This window comes from Oncorhynchus tshawytscha, linkage group LG22 (assembly GCF_018296145.1).
Source record: "Oncorhynchus tshawytscha isolate Ot180627B linkage group LG22, Otsh_v2.0, whole genome shotgun sequence".
NCBI classification, from domain to species: domain Eukaryota; kingdom Metazoa; phylum Chordata; class Actinopteri; order Salmoniformes; family Salmonidae; genus Oncorhynchus; species Oncorhynchus tshawytscha.
The window spans coordinates 18377972-18402322 of NC_056450.1; the positions used below are offsets into that span (position 1 = coordinate 18377972).

A 24351-nucleotide genomic window follows, 5' to 3' on the forward strand; every position below is an offset into this window, starting at 1 on the left:
AATGCCGAGCTGTAGTCGATGAACAGCATTCTCACATAGGTATTCCTCTTGTCCAGATGGGTTAGGGCAGTGTGCAGTGTGGTTGAGATTGCATCGTCTGTGGACCTATTTTGGCGGTAAGCAAATTGGAGTGGGTCTAGGGTGTCAGGTAGGGTGGAGGTGATATGGTCCTTGACTAGTCTCTCAAAGCACTTCATGATGACGGATGTGAGTGCTACGGGCGGTAGTCGTTTAGCTCAGTTACCTTAGCTTTCTTGGGAACAGGAACAATGGTGGCCCTCTTGAAGCATGTGGGAACAGCAGACTGGTATAGGGATTGATTGAATATGTCCGTAAACACACCGGCCAGCTGGTCTGCGCATGCTCTGAGGGCGCGGCTGGGGATGCCGTCTGGGCCTGCAGCCTTGCGAGGGTAACACGTTTAAATGTCTTACTCACTTCGGCTGCAGTGAAGGAGAGACCGCATGTTTTCGTTGCAGGCCGTGTCAGTGGCACTGTATTGTCCTCAAAGCGGGCAAAAAAGTTATTTAGTCTGCCTGGGAGCAAGACATCCTGGTCCGTGACTGGGCTGGGTTTCTTCCTGTAGTCCGTGATTGACTGTAGACCCTGCCACATGCCTCTTGTGTCTGAGCCGTTGAGTTGAGATTCTACTTTGTCTCTGTACTGGCGCTTAGCTTGTTTGATAGCCTTGCGGAGGGAATAGCTGCACTGTTTGTATTCAGTCATGTTACCAGACACCTTGCCCTGATTAAAAGCAGTGGTTCGTGCCTTCAGTTTCACACGAATGCTGCCATCAATCCAAGGTTTCTGGTTAGGGAATGTTTTAATCGTTGCTATGGGAACGACATCTTCAACGCACGTTCTAATGAACTCACACACCGAATCAGCGTATTCGTCAATGTTGTTGTCTGACGCAATACGAAACATCTCCCAGTCCACGTGATGGAAGCAGTCTTGGAGTGTGGAGTCAGCTTGGTCGGACCAGCGTTGGACAGACCTCAGCGTGGGAGCTTCTTGTTTTAGTTTCTGTCTGTAGGCAGGGAGCAACAAAATGGAGTCGTGGTCAGCTTTTCCGAAAGGGGGGCGGGGCGGGGCCTTATATGCGTCGCGGAAGTTAGAGTAACAATGATCCAGGGTCTTTCCACCCCTGGTTGCGCAATCGATATGCTGATAAAATTTAGGGAGTCTTGTTTTCAGATTAGCCTTGTTAAAATCCCCAGCTACAATGAATGCAGCCTCCGGATAAATCGTTTCCAGTTTGCAGAGAGTTAAATAAAGTTCGTTCAGAGCCATCCGATGTGTCTGCTTGGGGGGGGATATATACGGCTGTGATTATAATCGAAGAGAATTCTCTTGGTAGATAATGCGGTCTACATTTGATTGTGAGGAATTCTAAATCAGGTGAACAGAAGGATTTGAGTTCCTGTATGTTTCTGTCATCACACCATGTCACGTTAGTCATAAGGCATACGCCCCCGCCCCTCTTCTTACCAGAAAGATGTTCGTTTCTGTCGGCGCGATGCGTGGAGAAACCCGCTGGCTGCACCGCTTCGGATAGCGTCTCTCCGGTTAGCCATGTTTCCGTGAAGCAGAGAACGTTGCAGTCTCTGATGTCCCTCTGGAATGCTACCCTTGCTCGGATTTCATCAACCTTGTTGTCAAGAGACTGGACATTGGCGAGAAGAATGCTAGGGAGTGGTGCACGGTGTGCCCGGCTCCGGAGTCTGACCAGAAGACCGCTTCGTTTCCCTCTTCCCTTTTCTGAGTCGTTTTTTTGGGTCGCTGCATGTAATCCACTCCGTTACACTGGTTGTAAGGCAGAACACAGGATCCGCATCACGAAAAACATATTCTTGGTCGTACTGATGGTGAGTTGACGCTGATCTTATATTCAGTAGTTCTTCTCGGCTGTATGTAATGAAACCTAAGATGACCTGGGGTACTAGTGTAAGAAATAACACGTAAAAAAACAAAAAACTGCATAGTTTCCTAGGAACGCGAAGCGAGGCGGCCATCTTTGTCGGCGCCGGAAGTAGTCATGACTCTTTAGAGTTTTCAGTTCATTGTTCGCCGGTAAGGGGTCCTCCATGCTATGTGCATTACTTTCTCAAATTAGCGAGATTAGTCGAAAGATGTTATTTTGACTGAAGCAGTCTCAGATCAGTCAGTAAAAAGAGCCAAACTTCCCATCACTATCTGACTGGTGTAGTTGTGTTCGATGGTAGTGTCAGTCTTACTGTAGCGTGCCAAGACGAGATGTGTTTATAGCCATGTAAAGAGCGCGCTCTTCAGGAAAAATGTAATGCAATTTCTTTTAAATTCTATTAAAGACAGCGTTTTCTACATCTTTATGTAGGTTATTTTTGGTGGATTAAACGGAGACAAATACATCCATAAAAGGCTAATATCAGCATATTTTGTGTTTTATTATGTTGGTCTACTGATAAATTGGTCAGGCTAGTTGAGATGAGCAAGATGCAAGTCTGCACTCACACAGTATCTGCAACATGGGTTTGCTTCACGCTCTTCAGTGTGGTAGCCACAGGACCAAAACAGTGGAGAAGTTGAGCCTCATTCTTCAACGCTCTTAGTTGCGGAAATTGACCCGCTATGTTGTTTACTTTCTGCATCTACATCCTATCACGGAGTCTACCTTTTTGAGTGGCTGAAGTGAAGATGAATGTGTTCTTAATCATACATCTCATCAAGTTGTCTATAGGGCTATTACTGCCAGATTAAGCATATTTTATTTCAGCAGGCTCATATGTTTGTTTGGCTTGGTGCCTTTTTTGCTTAATGTGAAGTTTTGGGAGAGTGCAAAGCTCAGATCTAAATCTGTTCCCCTTTTTAAACCAAGTAAACCTCAATGTTCTTGTTGGGTCCACCCCATTAGACAAAGTTGAGGTCTTTGTGCTGTCCAGAGAATGTGACATTGGGGAGTTTTCCAAGTATGTTTATAAGAGACTCATCACCTGATTGTATCTTTTGAAGTGCTCATCCTCTGCCCCGTCTGTCTTGAGATGGTGTGCACTCCCCTACACTTTCCATAATCTGTTTTGTTTTTCTACTACTGTGCTGTAATAAAATATAAACCTTCCTTTTTAGTGAAGTCAAGTACCTACTCTTGATTTAAAGGCTTGTCGCTTAACTGTTGCAATTTCACTACCTAGCCTTCCTTTGCCAATGGCCATTTATTTAGATTAATGGAATTACATGGCAGTTTTATGAGCATACATTTGTACGGTCTTCCTATGTTATTAGCACATTTGTCGTCCTAGTCTCCTATGTTGGGGTAAAAGTGGGCCGCTCTCTTTTCTCCATACCAGTTCTGGAGTTTGCCCTGCTGACCACATGAGTATGTTAAACATTAGCTATCACCACTCACCCCTCTGGCTTCAGTATTGAACAGGTATAGACTGAGACATTACTGCAGCTGAGGGTAAAGAAGGAGAGTGGGTGAGGGTGAATAAGAAAGCCACTAAAACGAGGACGAGGGAGAGAGAAGAAGACAGGGATTTTCTCTCTGACCTTGGGGTATTTTGACTGGAGCCTGTCTGTATTTTCTAATTGAGGAAATGGATCCACAGACCCCTCTCTGAGTCGCTCAGGTCAGTGCTGCTTTATCTTACCCTGTTTGACGAAGTCTGACTGGCTTATCAAGACGATCTTTATAGTATACGGAACAAAAATATAAACATGCAACAATTTCAAAGATTTTACTGAGTTAGAGTTCATATCAATTCAAATGAATTCATTAGGCCCTAATCTAATTAATTTAATTAGACTGGGAATACACATATGCATCAGTTTGTCACAGATACCTTTACAAAAAAAAGGTAGGGCCATGGATCAGATAACCAGTTAATATCTGGTGTGACCACCATTTGCCTCATGTAGTGTGAAACATCTCCTTCGCATAGAGTTGATCAGGCTCTTGATTGTGGCCTGTGGAATGTTGTTCTACTCTTCATTGGCTGTGCGAAGTTGCTGGATATTGGCGGGAACTGGAACACCCTGTTGTACACGTCAATCCAGAGCATCCCAAACATGCTCAGTGGGTGACATGTCTGAGTATGCAGGCCATGGAAGAACAGGGACATTTTAAGCTTCCAGTAATTATGTACAGATCCTTGCGACATGTGGCCGTGCATTATCATGCTGATACATGAGGTGATGGCGGCGGATGAATGGCACGACAATGGGCCTCAGGATCTCGTCATGGTATCTCTGTGCATTCAAATTGCCATCGACAAAATGCAATTAGGTTTGTTGTCCATTGCTTATGCCTGCCCATACCATAACCCCACCTCCACAATGGGGCACTCTGTTCACAACGTTAACTTAAGCAAACCGCTCACCCACACGACGCCATACGCATGATCTGCGGTTGTGAGGCCGGTTGGACTTACTGACAAATTCTCAAACTATATTTTTTTCTAGGCGGCTTATGGTAGAGAAATGAACATTAAATTATCTGTTGGATGGATTATCTTGGCAAATGAGAAATGCTCACTGATGAGGATGCACGCACATTTGGGTGCAGAATTTGAGAGAAATAAGCTGTTTGTATGTATAGATAGTCTCTGATCTTTTTCTTTCAGCTCATGAAACATGGGACCAACACTTTACATGTTGTGTGTTTATTTTTGTTCAGTATAGTTTTAGGTTGTCTTGTGGTTTCTGCCTAACAGGGCCTATGTGAGGTGCTCTACCTTTTATTTCAGCAGATTTATTTTTACGCTTGGTCTCTTCAGCAGTTTCTTTGGGAGCTTATCTTGTTTGTGCATTGGGCTATTAAACAAGCCTGTTTTCGATTCCCAGCCAATGAATGTGTGAACACAAGCTGTCGCCCAACAAAGACCACCCGGTGAGCTATGAGCGGTGAGCGTGGTGAGTGCTCATTGACAGCTCCACTCGCTGAATGCTTAGTGAGCCCTTCTAGTGCTGGAATGTAAGTGCCTAGCTTCTTGGGTTTTAATGGGCATGTTAAATGTGACTCTTCAAGGAAAAGCCTAAATAAAATCTTAGCTTATTTTTATCATTGCCGGACTTTGCTGCTCAACATTAGCTTTAGTTCAGTTTATTTGTTCATGGACTGTGGCTGCCTGCTGGGTGTTTCATTGATGTTTGGTTCTATACTGCAGTTCCATAATTGACAGAATTCTATGGATCTTTGCTGGATCTCGACTCAGCAGATGAGTTCTCACTTGGGTTGAAGTCTGACATGAAGAGACCCCACATGACTTTCCAGTTTAGGTGGCATTGTTGTTCCCCACAGGAGGATCCCTTTACTACGACATAGGCCTACTTTTGTATTTTGGCAAATCCCTGTCAGGTGTTTTGTTTAACATACAGTGCCTAGTGAAAGTCTACACACCCCTTGCACAGTCTTCACATGTTGCAGTTTTAAATTAGGATTAATTGGGATTTTGTGGTTGTTCATTTGGATTTTTTCCTACCGTTCTACACAACCTACTCCACATTTCTTTAACATATTTTTTTTAATAGAAAAAAGACCCCCAGCAATAAAAGATTGTGTACAGTACCAGTCAAAAGTCTGGACACCTACTCATTCAAGTTGTTCCTTTATTTTTACTATTTTCTACATTGTAGAATAATAGTGAAGACATCAACACTATGAAATAACACATATGGAATCATGTAGTAACCAAAAAAAGTGTTCAACAAATGTAAAATATATTTGAGTTTCTTCAATGTAGGCATGCTTTTCCTTGACAGCTTTGCACCCTCATTCTCTCAACCAGCTTCATAAGGTAATCACCTGGAATGCATTTCAAATGTAAAAGTACATTTGTTGAATTACTTTCCTTAATGCGTTTGAGCCAATCACCTGTGTTGTGACAAGGTAGGGGTGGTATACAGAAGATTACCCCATTGGTAAAAGACCATGTCCATATTATGGCAAGAACAGCTCAAATAAGCAAAGAGAAACGACAGTCCGTCATTACTTTAAGACATGGTCAGTCAATACAGAAAGTTTCAAGAACTTTGAAAGTTTCTTCAAGTGCAGTCGCAGAAACCGTCAAGCACTATGATGAAACTGGCTCTCATGAGGACCGCCACAGGGAAGGAAGACCCAGAGTTACCTCTGATGCAGAGGATAAGTTCATTAGAGTTACCAGCCTCAGAAATTGCAGCACAAATAAATGCTCCACAGAGTTCAAGTAACAGACACATCTCAACATCAACTCTTCAGAGGAGCTTGCGTGAATCGGACTTCAGGGTTGAATTGCTGCAAAGAAACCACTACTAAAGGACACCATAAGACGAAGAGACTTGCTTGGGCTAGGAACACAAGCAATGGATATTAGACCAGTGGGAATCTGTCCTTTGGTCTGATGAGTCCAAATATGAGATATTTGGTTCCAACTACCGTGTCTTTGTGATACGCAGAGTAGGTGAACATATGATCTCTGCATGTGTGGTTCCCACCGTGAAGCAGGGAGGAGAATGTGTGATGGTGTGGGGGTGCTTTGCTGGTGACACTGTCTGTGATTTATTTAGAATTCAAGGCATTCTTAACCAGCATGGCAACCACAGCATTCTGCAGCGATACACCATCCTGCCTGTCCTTCAACCCAAATATCTCCAAGCCTTATGAGCTCTTTTCTATGCTATATAAACAAATGTGTTGAAGGACAGGTGGAAACACATGAGGTTTGCCAGACTTTTACAGGATTGCACAGGCGTTATAACAGCAAAAACAAGTAAAAAAAAAAAAAAGTCCTGTTCTAGGATGATGGTCTAGGATGTGAAGATTGGTGTACATTATTAGTCCGTATCTTGTTATACTATAGCTACCCTCCTGGCAGATGTGAATCGGAACGAATATAATTTAAATCAATAATATGAACACATTTAGTATGGGGCTATGAGAAGATAAAGGATTTCTACAGTAGAAATTGTTAATAAGTTGTCCTAGGTTCCACACTACAGTATACGTTCCTATTTAAAAATCTCTCATCCTTTTTTGGGGGGTACTAAGCTAACATACAGTATGGAATTGTTTTAAGATCGTCATATTATGGATTATTTAGGTATTTGATTTTGAATTTTAGGACCCCTTTACGTATCATTTTTCTTTTGGATTTATTTGATAAAACATTTAATTTAGCTTTTAGCCCATAGATACGCATTGAATTAAATGTTCATAAATGGCTAAAAAGACAGTCAAAAAATAAATAATAAGGAATATGTTTTTGAAGTGTCTGTCCTATATCTAGGAGATCAGGTCAGGATTTGTTATTTTTTGTTGACACATTTAACCCCTTTTTTTGTGGGGACACAAAAACCCTAACCCAATGGGTTACCCTGAGATGACTCCCGTGACACTTGTGGGGGTCGTAGAGCACAACGGAGAACACTGTTCGAGTTTTCCCTTTCCATGGTGAGGTCATATTAGTTGGTAGCTCAAACGGTTCAGACGCTACAGACCGAAGTTGGCACAGCATTAAACTCCAGACGAGTCCTGTGACACTTGTGGGGATCGTAAAGCAAAATGTAGAACACCACCGTGTGGTCATATTAGTTTGTAGACCAAACTGTTCAGCCGCTACAGAAGTTTTCGTGAGAAGACCTATGTCTCATGGTCTGACAAACACTGCTGCAGCTCGGCAACGTTCCACTGCAGATGCTGATGGCAGACATAGGCGGATGCGGTGGATTGCAAAGAACCTGATATCTGTAGTTTAAACTGACAGATTTGTATTATACTATTTAGATTGACTCATGGGTGTGTCAATGGATGTTAAAGGATTAAAATTGCTGTCACTATTTTAACTTTATAAATGTAGTTTAGGAATGTAAAGGATTTCACATTGTTCCGACACGCTCGCTGCTGATAAATATGCACTGGGTTAAACTAATGGTAGACCGACTATATCAGTAGAGCCAATATAATAACTGGCTTATGAAAACACTTCTCTCAGGATGCAATGTTTAAAAAAAAAAAAAAAAAAAATTTGTGATCTTAAAGATGTATCTATGCTCCCCCAATCTTTCTACCCCAGGTCCTCATCAAAAAAAACAGCCCGAGCTATAGGTTGGCGACACGGGTGATTTTTTTTTTTTAAAAGGAATGTCCTAGAAAAATAATTTAATTTGGTAAATTTGCAGTTGGCCTGAATGTGGTTATATGTGTATGCATATTCGCTGCAGTGTACAAAACATTAGGAGCACCTGCTCATTCCATGATAGACTGACCAGGTGACTCCCGGTGAATGCGATTATCCCTTATTGATGTCATCTGTTAAATCCACTTCAATCCGTGTAGATGAGCCCTGCGACGTGGACTGTGTGCCATTCAGAGGGTGAATGGGTAAGACAACAGATTTGAGTGCCTTGAAAGGACTGGACTGATATGTCAACCCTTAGGGGTGATTATCAGAATGGGACTAAGTGAACCTCAAATGTCGTCAGTCAAACCTGTCTAAGATGGCTGACGTATCAATCTTACTAGGATTAACAAAATGGCTTGCTGCTCTAAATTTATCACACGCTATGATAATCTGTCAGCCCAATGGGCTATACCGTTGGACATGTCTCACGCTAGTTTTGATCCTAAAGGTTAGGTGCCAGTCTGTTTTTGTTAACTGTGTTCTGTGCTTATCTGGGATATCAAGAGTTCAGTCAATAATTTCCACAGAGAGGAACTCTGACTTTTACTGTGTGCTAATCTGATTTGCATGTCTGTGTGTCGATCCTCTGACCGCTGTTCTCCTCTGATGAACTTTGAACTATGAGGGAAGGCAAACAGAGGATGGGCTGAATGCACATTTTTGAAAGCTCATTTTGGAGATGGGACAGGATGGGAGATTAGATTTTGTGGTCCCAACTGTCATCTAGTTAGTGGTAACAGATGATGCACCTTGACCCCGGTCTGAGCTACCATACTTCATCCTGTCTAGTTTTGGAGACCATGAAGACTACAGTTCTGTTTTTAGTTTGCTCTTAAATGTATGTTATCTGCTAATGTAATGTCATAAAAGCTTGATCAAAGGGAGAGATCCTAATATATGTATGTACATACAGTGGGGCAAAAAAGTATTTAGTCAGCCACCAATTGTGCAAGTTCTCCCACTTAAAAAGATGAGAGGCCTGTAATTTTCATCATAGGTACACTTCAACTATGACAGACAACATGAGAGAAAAAAATCCAGAAAATCACATTGTAGGATTTTTAATGAATTTATTTGCGAAAAGTATTTGGTCAATAACAAAAGTTTATCTCAATACTTTGTTATATAGCCTTTGTTGGCAATGACAGAGGTCAAATGTTTTCTGTAAGTCTTCACACGGTTTTCACACACTGTTGCTGGTATTTTGGCCCATTCCTCCATGCAGATCTCCTCTAGAGCAGTGATGTTTTGGGGCTGTTGCTGGGCAACACAGACTTTCAACTCCCTCCAAAGATTTTCTTTGGGGTTGAGACCTGGAGACTGGCTAGGCCACTCAGGCCCTGAAATGCTTCTTACGAAGCCACTCCTTCGTTGCCCGGGCGGTGTGTTTGGGATCATTGTCATGCTGAAAGACCCAGCCATATTTCATCTTCAATGCCCTTGCTGATGGAAGGAGGTTTTCACTCAATCTCACGATACATGGCCCCATTCATTCTTTCCTTTACACGGATCAGTCGTCCTGGTCCCTTTGCAGAAAATCAGCCCCAAAGCATGATGTTTCCACCCCCATGCTTCACAGTAGGTATGGTGTTCTTTGGATGCAACTCAGCATTCTTTGTCCTCCAAACACGACGAGTTGAGTTTTTACCAAAAAGTTATATTTTGGTTTCATCTGACCATATGACATTCTCCCAATCTTCTTCTGGATCATCCAAATGCTCTCTAGCAAACTTCAGACGGGCCTGGACATGTACTGGCTTATGCAGGGGGACACGTTTGGCACTGCAGGATTTGAGTCGCTTGCGGCGTAGTGTGTTACTGATGGTAGGCTTTGTTACTTTGGTCCCGGCTCTCTGCCGGTCATTCACTAGGTCCCCCCGTGTGGTTCTGTGATTTTTGCTTACCGTTCTTGTGATAATTTTGACCCTACGGGGTGAGATCTTGCGTGGAGCCCCAGATCGAGGGAGATTATCAGTGGTCTTGTATGTCTTCCATTTCCTAATAATTGCTCCCACAGTTGATTTCTTCAAACCAAGCTGCTTACCTATTGCAGATTCAGTCTTCCCAGCCTGTTGCAGGTCTATAATTTTGTTTCTGGTGTCCTTTGACAGCTCTTTGGTCTTGGCCATAGTGGAGTTTGGAGTGTGACTGTTTGAGGTTGTGGACAGGTGTCTTTTTATACTGATAACAAGTTCAAACAGGTGCCATTAATACAGGTAACGAGTGGAGGACAGAGGAGCCTCTTAACCTGTAGTGACGCCCAACCCGAGAACGGGATCGTTATCATCATCTGACACTAATTAGCATAACGCAACGGACATAAATCTTCCTAGAAAATCTTCCTATTCGTGAAAATCACAAGTGAAATGTATATGGAAACCAGCTTAGCATTTTGTTAATCACCCTGTCATCTCAGATTTTCAAAATATGCTTTACCATAGCATTATGCCTTGCTAGCAGCAGGCAAACTTGTCATGGAAATCAGAAAAGCAATCAAATTAAATCGTTTACCTTTGATGAACTTCGGATGTTTTCACTCACGATACTCCCAGGTAGACAGCCAAAGTTCATTTTTTTCCCAAAAGATTATTTTTGTAGGCGAAATAGCTCCGTTTGTTCTTCACGTGTGGCTGAGAAATCGCCCGGAAATTGCGGTCACCACAACGCCGAAAAATATTCCAAATTAGCTCCATAATATCGACAGAAACATGGCAAACGTTGTTTAGAATCCATCCTCAAGGTGTTTTTATAATATCTATTCGATAATATAGCCGTTGGGACAATTCGTTTTTCACTAGGACCGATTGGAATAATGGCTACCTCTGTATTTTACGTGAGAATCTCTCTCGGAGCCACCATGTGACCACTTAAGCAATGTGGCCGCCTATGGCTATTCTTCAACAGAAATGCGTAAAACTACGTCACAATGCTGTAGACACCTTGGGGAATACGTAGAAAGCGTAAGCTCGTTGATGGGGCACTTCCGGATTGGATTTTTCTCAGGCTTTCGCCTGTAACATCAGTTCTGTTATACTCACAGACAATATCTTTACAGTTTTGGAAACTTTAGTGTTTTCTATCCAAAGCTGTAAATGATATGCATATTCTAGCATCTTTTCCTGACAAAATATCCAGTTTAAAACGGGAACGTTTAAAAAAAAAAAATGAAAATACTGCCCCCTAACACCAAGAGGTTAAAGAAGAAGTTACAGGTCTGTGAGAGCCAGAAATCTTGCTTGTTTGTAGGTGACCAAATACTTATTTTCCACCAAAATTTGCAAATAAATTCATAAAAAATCCTACAATGTGATTTTCTGGATTTTTTTCCTTCTCATTTTGTCTGTCATAGTTGAAGTGTACCTATGATGATGAAAATTACAGGCCTCTTCTTTTTAAGTGGGAGAACTTTTCTAATTGGTGGCTGACTAAATACTTTTTTGCCCCACTGTACATGCATGCACTACCGTTCAAAAGGTTGGGGTCACGTAGAAATGTCCTTGTTTTTTTAAAGAAAAGCCTTTCCCCCCTTTTTCTGTCCATTTTAAAGTAAGATTAAATGGATCAGAAATACACGTTGTGTTAGCTAATCCAAGTTTATCATTTTAAAAGGCTAATTGATCATTAGAAAACCATTTTGCTGTCATGTTAACACAGCTGGAAACTGTTGTTCTGATTAAAGAAGCAATAAAACTGGCCTTGAGTAGTTGAGTATCTGGAGCATCAGCATTTGTGGGTTCGATTACAGGCTCAAAATGGCAGGAAACGAAGAAGTGTCTTCACTGTTGACTGGTGTTTTTGCAGGTACTATTTAATGAAGCTGTCAGTTGAGGACTTGTGTGGTGTCTGTTTCTCAATCTAGACACTCAAATGTAATTGTCCTCTTGCGCAGTTGTTCACCGGGGCCTCTCAATCTATTCTGGTTAGAGCCAGTTTGCGCTGTTCTTTGTGAGGGAGTAGTACACAGCATTGTACAAGATCTTCAGTTTCTTGGCAATTTCCCACATGGAATAGCATTCATTTCTCAGAACAAGAATAGACTGAGTTTCAGAAGAAAGTTATTTTGTGTTTAGCCATTTTGAGCCTAATCGAACCCACAAATGCTGATGCTCCAGTTACTCAAATCTAGTCTCACTTTTGTCAGCCTGCCAAAAACACAAACACGTCTTATTAATTTCCAGCCAATGTTGAAAACAAGGTCTAAAGTTCAGTGGCTCCAGTAGTTTGGATCTGGGGCAAGGGCTTTTTTTCAACCAGGGATAATGCAGACTTAAATTGTTTTAAATAAAATGTATGAGCAAGATGATAATACAAATTATCCAGTTTCAGATGCCCATATCCAGGGCTGCATAGGGAAGCCTGGTGATTTCATTAGTATATCTGTTTGTACAGCTGGGCATGTGTTGAACCCTGCCCACTGTGCCCATGGCTAAACAACCATGTCTCTGCTCCAGAAGTGCCCAGGATTGATGACATGGCCTGTATGCTAGGTTCTGCACAATTAATCTATTTCAGATCGAAATTGCAGTATTGTCATGTGCAACATCCATATCACGAGGCTGTGATTTTATTTGACAATCCGTTAAAGCTGCAGTATGTAACTTTTTGGGCAACCTGAACAAATGTACATAGAAATATGTGTTATAGATCTGTCACTCATTGAAAGCAAGTATAAGAAGCGTATAAGAATCTGTTCTTAGTGCGTTATTTCTATGCTTCCCGTTCTTTAGTTTTAGTTTTTGCATTTTTTACTTTGGGTTTTGTACACCATCTTCAATCAAATCAAATCAAATTTTATTTGTCACATACACATGGTTAGCAGATGTTAATGCGAATGTAGCGAAATGCTTGTGCTTCTAGTTCCGACAATGTACTAATAACCAACAAGTAATCTAACTAACAATTCCAAAACTACTGTCTTATACACACAAGTGTAAGGGGATAAAGAATATGTACATAAAGATATATAAATGAGTGATGGTACAGAGCGGCATAGGCAAGATGCAGTAGATGGTATCGAGTACAGTATATACATATGAGATGAGTATGAAAACAAAGTGGCATAGTTAAAGTGGCTAGTGATACATGTATTACATAAACATGCAGTAGATGATATAGAGTACAGTATATACGTATACATATGAGGTGAATAATGTAGGGTATGTAAACATTATATTAGGTAGCATTGTTTAAAGTGGCTAGTGATATATTTTACATTTCCCATCAATTCCCATTATTAAAGTGGCTGGAGTTGAGTCAGTGTGTTGGCAGCAGCCACTCAATGTTAGTGGTGGCTGTTTAACAGTCTGATGGCCTTGAGATAGAAGCTGTTTTTCAGTCTCTCGGTCTCAGCTTTGATGCACCTGTACTGACCTCGCCTTCTGGATGATAGCGGGGTGAACAGGCAGTGGCTCGGGTGGTTGTTGTCCTTGATGATCTTTATGGCCTTCCTGTAACATCGGGTGGTGTAGGTGTCCTGGAGGGCAGGTAGTTTGCCCCCGGTGATGCATTGTGCAGACCTCACTACCCTCTGGAGAGCCTTACGGTTGTGAGTGGAGCAGTTGCCGTACCAGGCGGTGATACAGCCCGCCAGGATGCTCTCGATTGTGCATCTGTAGAAGTTTGTGAGTGCTTTTGGTGACAAGCCGAATTTCTTCAGCCTCCTGAGGTTGAAGAGGCGCTGCTGCGCCTTCTTCACGATGCTGTCTGTGTGGGTGGACCAATTCAGTTTGTCTGTGATGTGTATGCCGAGGAACTTAAAACTTGCTACCCTCTCCACTACTGTTCTATCGATGTGGATAGGGGGGTGTTCCCTCTGCTGTTTCCTGAAGTCCACAATCATCTCCTTAGTTTTGTTGACGTTGAGTGTGAGGTTATTTTCCTGACACCACACTCCGAGGGCCCTCACCTCCTCCCTGTAGGCCGTCTCGTCGTTGTTAGTAATCAAGCCTACCACTGTTGTGTCGTCCGCAAACTTGATGATTGAGTTGGAGGCGTGCATGGCCACGCAGTCGTGGGTGAACAGGGAGTACAGGAGAGGGCTCAGAACGTGTGTGTTGAGGATCTGTGTTGAGTGTGTTGAGACCTGTGTTGAGGATCAGCGGGGTGGAGATGTTGTTGCCTACCCTCACCACCTGGGGGCGGCCCGTCAGGAAGTCCAGTACCCAGTTGCACAGGGCGGGGTCGAGACCCAGGGTCTCGAGCTTGATGACGAGTTGGAGGGTACTATGGTGTTAAATGCCGAGCTGTAGTCGATGAACAGCATTCTCACATAGGTATTCCTCTTGTCCAGATGGGTTAGGGCAGTGTGCAGTGTGGTTGAGATTGCATCGTCTGTGGACCTATTTGGGCGGTAAGCAAATTGGAGTGGGTCTAGGGTGTCAGGTAGGGTGGAGGTGATATGGTCCTTGACTAGTCTCTCAAAGCACTTCATGATGACGGCCGTGTCAGTGGCACTGTATTGTCCTCAAAAGCGGGCAAAAGAGTTATTTAGTCTGCCTGGGAGCAAGATATCCTGGTCCGTGACGGGGCTGGTTTTCTTTTTGTAATCCGTGATTGACTGTAGACCCTGCCACATACCTCTTGTGTCTGAGCCGTTGAATTGAGATTCTACTTTGTCTCTATACTGACGCTTAGCTTGTTTGATTGCCTTGCGGAGGGAATAGCTACACTGTTTGTATTTGGTCATGTTTCCGGTCACCTTGCCCTGATTAAAAGCAGTGGTTCGCGCTTTCAGTTTCACGCGAATGCTGCCATCAATCCACGGTTTCTGGTTTGGGAATGTTTTAATCGTTTCTATGGGAACGACATCTTCAACACACGTTCTAATGAACTAATGAATCAGTGGAATCTACAATATTTTGGGTTATGGGCTCGGTATTTCACAGCGGTTTAGATGGTACAGTGATTCTATACACTATACCTGCTTGTTTTGTCTCACAAACTAAAATTAAGCTAACTATTGCAATTTTAGCAACCAGGAAATGGCAGAGCAATTTCCGCATAGTGCGTCTTTTAATACATCAAAAACTATACTATGGTAACTCCTCCAATGAGATGCGCTACTAGACTCTGTTCATTCACTCTCTACATGCACAGAGGATGCTGACCAATCACAAGCGGGCGCTCACTCTGCATGGCACGCACATGCTGGCCAATCACAACTGTCCCTGCATGCTGGTGAGAGAGAAAGGGTATTGGTCGTGTTGGAAACATGAGTGCTGCTAGTGCTAACGAGAAGTCATTGGCACCAAATCGAAGGGCGCATCTTCATTGGAAATAGCAGTATTTCGGCTACAGGCCGATGTCAACCAAATGCAAGTGTTGTGCTTGATTGATTGCCAATACATTTTCAGGCTCAAGTAAAAGGGTCTGCAAAAAAAATATATTTTGCCCGCGCTACAGACTGATATACCGGTCCGCTAATACAGGACTAGTAACGGCCCAGTGCACGACTTTAGTGAAGAAAAAATTCAGGAGGTGCTGCAACACCCACAGCAACCCTACTTCCTGCTGCCGTGCAAGTCTCCATCCCAACGCTGTATAACAAAATTAAGGGAGAAGTTGAAACATGCTACTTTGAAGGAATGGACCAGACTACAATGTTTTGGACACAGGCTGCATCTTGCAATCAGTAGGCTACATAATACATGTTTTTCAGGTATTTTGATTTATTTCAATTATCATAATGATTGAGCCTACAATCATAATCTTCTTATTCCATCTACAGCCTATGGCTGCCTGAATAAATAATTAACTTAGGTTAATAGCACACTATATTTAGATTTTGTTTGTGGGCCTCCCGAGTGGCGCAGTGGTCTAAAGCACTGCATCCCAGTGCTAGCTGTGCCACTAGAGATTCTGGTTCGAGTCCAAGCTCTGTCGCAGCCGGCCGCGACCGGGAGACCCATTTGCCCAGCGCCGTCGGGATTAGGGGAGGGTTTAGCCGGCAGGGATTGTCTTGTCCCATCGCACACCAGCGACTATGGCGGGCCGGGCGCAATGCACCCTGACACGGTCGCCAGGTGTATGGTGTTCCCTCCAACACATTGGTGCGGCTGGCTTCCGTGTTAGGCGGGCATTGTGTCAAGAAGCAGTGCGGCTTGGCTGGGTTGTATTTTAACCGTGTCTGATGGTATTACTAAGTGTTTGAAAATCGACCTTTGCCTCTCCTGAGTCCGTATGGGAGTTGCAGTGATGGGACAAGACTAACTACCAGTTGGATACCATGAAATTGGGGCAAAAGTGTTTGTTAATATGTAGTAATAATATACAGCCGATAACGATGTTAGAAAATATTTGGTTCTGTGTTCAGTTAGCACAGTATGTATTAATTTGTTGATATTATTAAAGAAGTGATGTTCTCTACCCTGACACTTGTTTTAACAATGTCTGATGGAATTACTAAGTGTTTGAAACTTGCAAATTCACTATCTGGCCCCCCAAAACAATCACAATTAGATATTTTGTCTAAATCATGCAGCCCTACCGTATGCCACCGTTTTTTACCTGACGTGGCACATGTGTGCATCTCACCCTGTCTTACCCTCGCCTGCTCTTACCTCAGTAAGAATAGGATGCTGCCCACCTGCTTTTTTGTTTTTGTTGGTGCCCTTCAGCTCACTTTCGCCCCTATGATTGTTGCTTTGATAACATGCAAAACAAGGAGGCACAACATGGTGCATTGACCTGATGTTTTTTGGAGAGTGTAACTAGTGTGCTGTTTCCCAGACCAATCAGAGCAATGCATCCACGGGCTGCGCGTTAGCTGCATTAGCTAAATAAGTGGAATTTATTTGACAGTGCAGGTGATGAAGACTGGCTCCAGAGTTGTGTCTTTACACAATTTAGAGATGTAAAAAATATTTGACAAAAATATTTAGCTCAGAAAAACAAACTTACTTGGCCTACAGCAAGATGACCTTGACACAGGCAAAACGTCTCAATGGCAGAGCTATAGTAGTAACAGCCTGTTACCTGAATGGGGAGTCCGAGGATCCTGTAAGGACTTACCCCATCCTGGCAGAAACCATGCCCATTCTCATTGCGTTAAAGGTGCAGTCAATCTACACAGGACCTTCTAATAAGCCTGTTTGCATGGGCAGGAGTTTCGGCTTGGCTGGTGACATCACCAGGTGGTACTTTGGTTTATAGACTAATAACAGACATCCAAACCTCTCTGCCAATAAGAGCTAGTTTTCAGTTGTCCCCTCCCCACTCAGACCACTCCCAGACAGTCATAGCAAAATTAATCAGTCATAGATAAAAATCTATTTTTGTCCATTTTAATGGACAGCTATTATGGTAAGATAATCGTTACCAATAAATTATTTGATATTGATATAAAAATGGCTGCATTGGCCATTTAATGCAAACATAAACATTAGCCTAACGTTTTAGATAAACAATGAAACACCCCTTAACCGGGATAAACCAATTACATAAAGGAGTGTAACCTGTGTCTAAATCTGTGGAATTTTTCGCTCTCATCCAGGGTGGCACAGCATTGGGCCAGTAACCGAAAGGTTGCTGGTTTGGATCTCCGAACTGACTAGATGATCAAAAAAAATGTATGTACCCTTGAGCAAGGCACTTAACTCTACTTGCTCCAGTAAGTTAAATACGAAGCCTAAACATTTTTTAAGTAAATTATTACCAGACTCTGGCGTTTGTTCTTTACATGATACAAAGCATAATATTAGAAGGGGTTAGCGATTTTTAATCTAGCAAGCCAATGTTTGTATCAAACAATCAATCCTTTTTGTGTGGAAAGAAATGGAGGGAAATGTTCCGACTTAGTGATGGCTCACAGGCACATCATCAGTGACTTAACGCAGCTCACATGGCCCCCTCTCCTACGGCTCCCCCATCTTGAATGGTTTCTGGGTCGTTTGCTCTGTGTGAGTGCCCGGTTAGATAACGTCAACACTTTCTTCCCTTTCATTTGATGTCCTGTAGCTGTGCTGTTCTGTGGAGGCTACTGGTGGTGGGTTGATGTTTCTCAGGTCTGGAGGGACAGACAATGGGAACAACCTGCACTTTCAGTGTCGTGACTGGTGGCAAAATGAATAATTCTGATTATTAGTTGTGCCTGAGGCACTGAGGAGCAAGGTCTATTGCACAGCAACGTGACATGCAACCAGCCTTTTCATTCTCTGAGTGAGGCTCCAGGCAGGCAGTCTTTTACTGTCATATGTCTGTGTTGGAACATCAGATTTGAAATGGCAAGAACTCACAAAGACAAGAAGGTCACAGCACTTTAGTGTAGGGGGTGTGTCTGACCAGACGAGGACATGGATGCAGTCGAAGCAAGGGTGGCGGATCCTTGACCTGGGTAGATCACATGAAACTTCTGTAGCTTAATAGTGTAGCTTAATAGTGTACTTGTTCCATTGATTTACATATGCTTCCATCCAGTGAAACTTGCAGAGCATGCATTGTTGCTTCACGTGTTGATACAGCTGTCTATTTACTGGGTCTTGTTAGCATCTGCTCAATGCCTAAATGGTATTGACCGGACTGAGATTTGTGTTCAATGCACAGCATTGTTGGTGGGTGGATCATGTTTAGAAAGAAAGCGATTATCCCCATGTTCTGTAGAGTTCAAAGAGAGAATTGTTTTATGGGACAGCTGGTTCTGTCCTTGTCAAAATTACAATTAGGCCAAGCTACAAGGCAAAACCAAAATACAACAGATGTTGAAAGTGCATGCTCACTACTACACAATTAGGAATGTTAGTCCTAGTTTCCATTTAGGTCTCTGTGTTTGGGGTGTGATGGTGATCAGGAGCCCATGTTTCAGTGATTGGCACAATGATGTGAGACTTGTCTAGCGTTGGGGCAGCCTGGCCTTTTTTATTAGGCATTGATCTTTATGCAACTCTTAGCCAGTCAAGCAACAACCTGATGTTTCCTTCCAGAAATGGAGGCTCCCTTGTCTGTATACATTGTTTTCAGCTTCTTGCTAAGCGTGCGATCATCAGTATTTAATGGAAAAACAACTTGTTTTTCTGCTCTTGCCCTGTCGTGAACCATGGACAAACACACTAAATGCTCCAACCAACCAGTGCCTTTGTCAGCAGAAATGGATAACAGCTGTTCAAATATTCAAATCTTGGCTAACCCTTGTCGGTTTCTCTAGTACAATGATGAATAATGTTATGGCCTGTGGTAGTTCTGATTTTGATTTAGCTATGTCTATCAATCAACACCCCACGTTGGCATTATTGAATCTCCCCCCAATTATTATTATTATTTTTTTTATATATATATATATATATATATATATATTTTAGTGGGGGGGTGCGCTAGAGAGCGTGCTTTGCTAGAGCTCTGCTCTATATATATATATACTCATTAAGAAGGAAAGAAATTCCACAAATTAACTTTTAACAAGGCACACCTGTTAATTGAAATGCATTCCAGGTGACTTCCCCATGAACCTGGTTGAGAACTCGGGAGTGGCTTCGGGACAAGTCTCAATGTCTTTGAGTGGCACAGCCAGACCCCGATCAAACATCTCTGGAGAGTCCTGAAAATAGCTGTGCAGTAATACTCCCCATCCGATCTGACAGAGCTTGAGAGGATCTGCAGAAAAATGGGAGAAAAAATGGGAGAAACTCCCCAAATACAGGTGTGCCAAGTCATACCCCAAAAGCCTCGAGGCTGTAATCGCTTCCAAAGGTGCTTAAACAACCTAAGGGTCTGAATACTTATGTAATATTTCAGTTTTTTTGTAATATGTGTGTTTGCAAAATGTTTTTAAAAATCTGTTTTTGCTTTGTCATTATGGGGTATTGTGTGCAGATTGGTGAAGGGGGGAAAAACGATTGAATCCAATTTAGAATAAGGCTGTAACATAACAAAATGTGTGGAAAGTCAAGGTGTCTGAATACTTTCTGAATGCACTGTACATGTAGGTGAAAGGCAGTAATTGGAACATTTTCGGGCAAGTGATCATAATCATTGGGCAACCCAAAAATACTCCTGACTTGTCCAACAGGAGAACTGCCCTTCAGTACTTAATTTCAATCGCTGCAACTAGGATATAATTTATTCTGCTCTGGTCTGTCCAGACGATGCCAGAGGGTCTTTAGCTGTCAAAGGAAATGAGAGGCAGAGTGAGATTGAAAAGGCTTTAGGCGTGTTACCTCTGGTGTGCATTACTTCACTGTTGTTTTTTTCATTGACAGGGCCAGATGGTGTTTGTATTGACTCACTACATAGCCAATAACGGGCAGAATCATGGGGGTGTTCTTTTTGTCTTATGCTAATTTCTCCAACACCTGTCCCTATAAAATTAGATGCAACAAATGCAACTTGTCTGATACACGTGGGAAGGACAAAGACCTGTGCCAGACCACTGATCACCAACTACTCTCTCTCCTCTCTTGTTGCAGTGATGGAGCCCATGGCTTTGAGCACCTCAGTGGTCGGGCCGGATGAGTTCAACCGCAACATGCCGCGCATCTGTGGTGTCTGCGGCGACAAGGCCACCGGCTTCCACTTCAACGCCATGACCTGCGAGGGCTGCAAGGGCTTCTTCAGGTGGGTACTGACCAGGACGTGGCATACTAGGAATGGTGGAGCAGGAAGGGTGGTCCAGGGTTGTATTCATTAGGCACCAAACAGATGAACACGGGGAGGGACTACCTGGACTTGTCTAATAAGAAACGCAAATTGTCCATTGTTTTGGCCTAATGAACATGATGTAGTGAAGAAGCTTGTCGGGCTCCAGGGCTTATACAGTTTGAACAATTCGCACTGTTTGGACAATTATCTGAGGGATGTGGCTGGAGATATGTAACCACTCAAATTTCCATAGACCTGAGCTATCGATGCAAGTTCTGACCTTTTCATGAAATCAACATTATAGTTTTAACCATGTTTTGAGGTCGCACAGTGTTTGTTTACAATTGCATCGTTTACAAACAAAACCCCCCAAAATAGCTATACTTTGGGTTGTTATTGTGTGCTAAATTTGAATCAAGCTCATGAGGCATTTATAAGTTGTGTTTGTCAAGAATCAGTGGGTGGGGGGGGGCACTAGAGAGCGTGCTTTGCTAGAGCTCTGCTCTATTTTGAAACAAATTAGTATTTATCTTAACCTCTCACAACCTATAACTTCAAACAAATATGACAAAGGGAAAAGGCACCAAAAAAGGGGGCGCTAAACAAGATAATTTGAATGAGAGACAACAAACCAATTTCAACGTCACCAACCCACGAGGAGTTAGCTGAAGAGGCTAGCTTCCAAGAGTTCCCCACAGAGCCTACGCAAAGTGACATACTGGCTGCCATAAACTCACCAAGCAAGAAGGTGGACACAAGGTTGGCTGATATCTCAGAGTATTGGGACTTTGGCTGAAGCTGTGAAAGCAACTAAAGGAATGGTGCATGAGGTTGAGCAGACAACAGTCGATCACGAGGCCAGGCTACAGGACATAGAGAAACAGTGCGCAATGTTCAAAAATTACAACAAAACCCTGAAAGCCCGACTGGAAATGCTCGAGTCGCATTCAGGACGCCAGAACATCCGAATATGTGGGATCCAGGAGGACACTGAGAAAGGGAAACCCACTGAATTTGTCTCGGAGCTGATACAGGCATTGCTGGTGAGTGAACACTTCAAAACGGCCATCCTGATCAACCGCGCACACAGATCTCAGGCAACGATGCCAGCCAAGGGCGAGCCACCAAGGCCATTCATTGTACGGCTGCACTATCCCCAGACCAGGGATCTCATCCTCAAGCTGGCTAGTCAAAAGTTCCCCCTTAACTACAATGGATCCAGGGTGTCTTTCTACCCAGATCTTACCTTGAAGGTGAGGAACCAACGGAAAGAGTATAATGAGGTACGCAACAAATGCAGGGTGGCCAACCTCCGCTATGGATTCCTCTTCCCAGCCCGGTTTAAGGTGACAGTCGAAGGATCAACACTTACGTTTGACAACCCAAAAGAGGCCGATCTGTTCTTGACAAGCAAGCTCCCTGGCTGAGGATACAGAACGGCTGTGTCAGCCGGCTAAATGGCCAAATACAGGCCAGGAATGTGTTTGGATTTCCGGACTATGGCTTTTCGATTAGAAGATCAGAAATTGGGACTTACAGTGGGGCAAAAAAGTATTTAGTCATTTAGTCATTGGGAGAATGTCATAAGGTCAGATGAAACCAAAATATAACTTTTTGGTAAAAACTCAACTCGTCGTGTTTGGAAGACAAAGAATGACAAGTTGCATCCAAAGAACACCATACCTACTGTGAAGCATGGGGGTGGAAACATCATGCGTTGGGGCTGTTTTTCTGCAAAGGGACCAGGACAACTGATCCGTGTAAAGGAAAGAATGGGGCCATGTATCGTGAGATTTTGAGTGAAAACCTCCTTCCATCAGCATCAAACGTGGCTGGGTCTTTCAGCATGACAATGATCCCAAACATACCGCCCGGGCAATGAAGGAGTGGCTTCGTAAGAAGCATTTCAATGTCCTGGAGTGGCCTAGCCAGTCTCCAGATCTCAACCCCATAGAAAATATTTGGAGGGAGTTGAAAGTCCGTGTTGCCCAGCAACAGCCCCAAAACATCACTGCTCTAGAGGAGATCTGCATGGAGGAATGGGCCAAAATACCAGCAACAGTGTGTGAAAACCTTGTGAAGACTTACAGAAAACATTTGACCTCTGTCATTGCCAACAAAGGGTATATAACAAAGTATTGAGATAAACTTTTGTTATTGACCAAATACTTTTTGCAAATAAATTCATAAAAAATCCTACAATGTGATTTTCTGGATTTTTTTTCTTCTCATTTTGTCTGTCATAGTTGAAGTGTACCTATGATGAAAATTACAGGCCTCTCATCTTTTTAAGTGGGAGAACTTGCACAATTGGTGGCTGACTAAATACTTTTTTGCCCCACTGTATATACTACAATTTGAGATGCCTTTTCAACGTAATGTATCACGATCATAAGGCTTGATGCAGAGAAGGCGTTTGATCAGATTGAGTGGAAGTATATGATGTCGGTTCTGGAGCACTTCGGGTTTGGAAAGGAATTTATTAATTGGATAAGAGTTATTTATGCACACCCAATGGCATCCGTGGTAACCAATCAAGAAATGTCGCAGTCATTCCGCTTGTTCAAGGGGTGCCGACAGGGGTGCCGTATTTCACCTCCTCTCTTCGCTATAGCCATGGAACCCCTTGCTACTCGCATTCGGGCATGTGCCGATTATAGCTTCTGTTAAAATAAAGGACACACAGCACAAAATTTCCCTATATGCAGACGATGTTCTTTTGTTTTTGTCCAAGCCTAAAACTTCTATTCCACCCTTACTTAACTTGATAAACACATTTGGCTCCTTCTCTGGCTACAAGATAAACTGGCAAAAAAGTGAGTTGATGCCAAAATCACGGCCTGTGGATATGCAATTTCTGCAATCTACCCCGTTTAGAACAGTGATGGACAAGTTCACAAGCCTTGGCATTGTAGTGACAAGAGACCTTGATCAGTTATTGAAAAAGAATTGGGACATGAAAATATATCAGCTTAAACAAAATATAGATTTTTGGAAAACTCTGCCTCCTCTCCTTGGTAGGTCGTATAAACGCTATTAAAATGGTTGTCCTACCCAGGTTTCTTTACCTCTTCCAATGTCTACCCAATTTCACACCACAAAGCTATTTTAAGAAACTGGATTCAATAGTAACTCCATTTTTATGGGATAACAAGGCAGCCAGAATTTCAAAGAAGCATTTATGCAAGTACAAGATAGAGGGGGGCTTTGGCCTTTCTCACTTTAAACTGTATTATTGGGCTGCTAATCTGAACATTGTGTCTTTCTGGAGGGAAAGTTTACCTGCGATGAGACAGAAGGATATGCCTGCATGGCTTTTGATTGAGCAGGCCTCCTGTCAACGTTCCTCACTCCCTGCACTTGTTAATAGCCCATCATATGTGAAAAAATCCACTTATGACTCTAACCCAGTCATTTGTCATACGCTTAGGATCTGGAAACAGATTAGGTATTTTCTTAACATACCCACTGTATACATTGACAGCCCGATTTGCTTGAATCATGCTTTCCACCCTGCATTGGATGATATGGTGTTTTCACAGTGGAGGGAGAAGGGGCTCACAACAATTGGTAATCTAATCATAGATGGTCAGTTAGCTTCATTTCAACAATTACAGGGAAAGTTCAACAACACATTTTTTTCCTA

The 24351-nt window shown here is 42.8% G+C and overlaps 1 protein-coding gene across 5 annotated transcripts in view; it reads left to right on the forward strand.

Annotated features, from left to right (window-relative positions):
* Nucleotides 1-24351, forward strand: part of LOC112221988 (vitamin D3 receptor A) — a 97693-nt gene that overhangs the window by 43974 nt on the left and 29368 nt on the right. For 4 of the 5 annotated variants that reach the window (XM_042303878.1, XM_024384489.2, XM_024384491.2 and 1 more), the window contains one exon: nucleotides 20534-20681. In XM_042303878.1, the coding sequence (XP_042159812.1) occupies nucleotides 20534-20681 (148 nt within the window). Of the gene's footprint in view, nucleotides 1-3348; nucleotides 3609-20533; nucleotides 20682-24351 lie in introns of those variants that run through there. The other variant, XM_024384492.2, reaches the window with a different exon arrangement.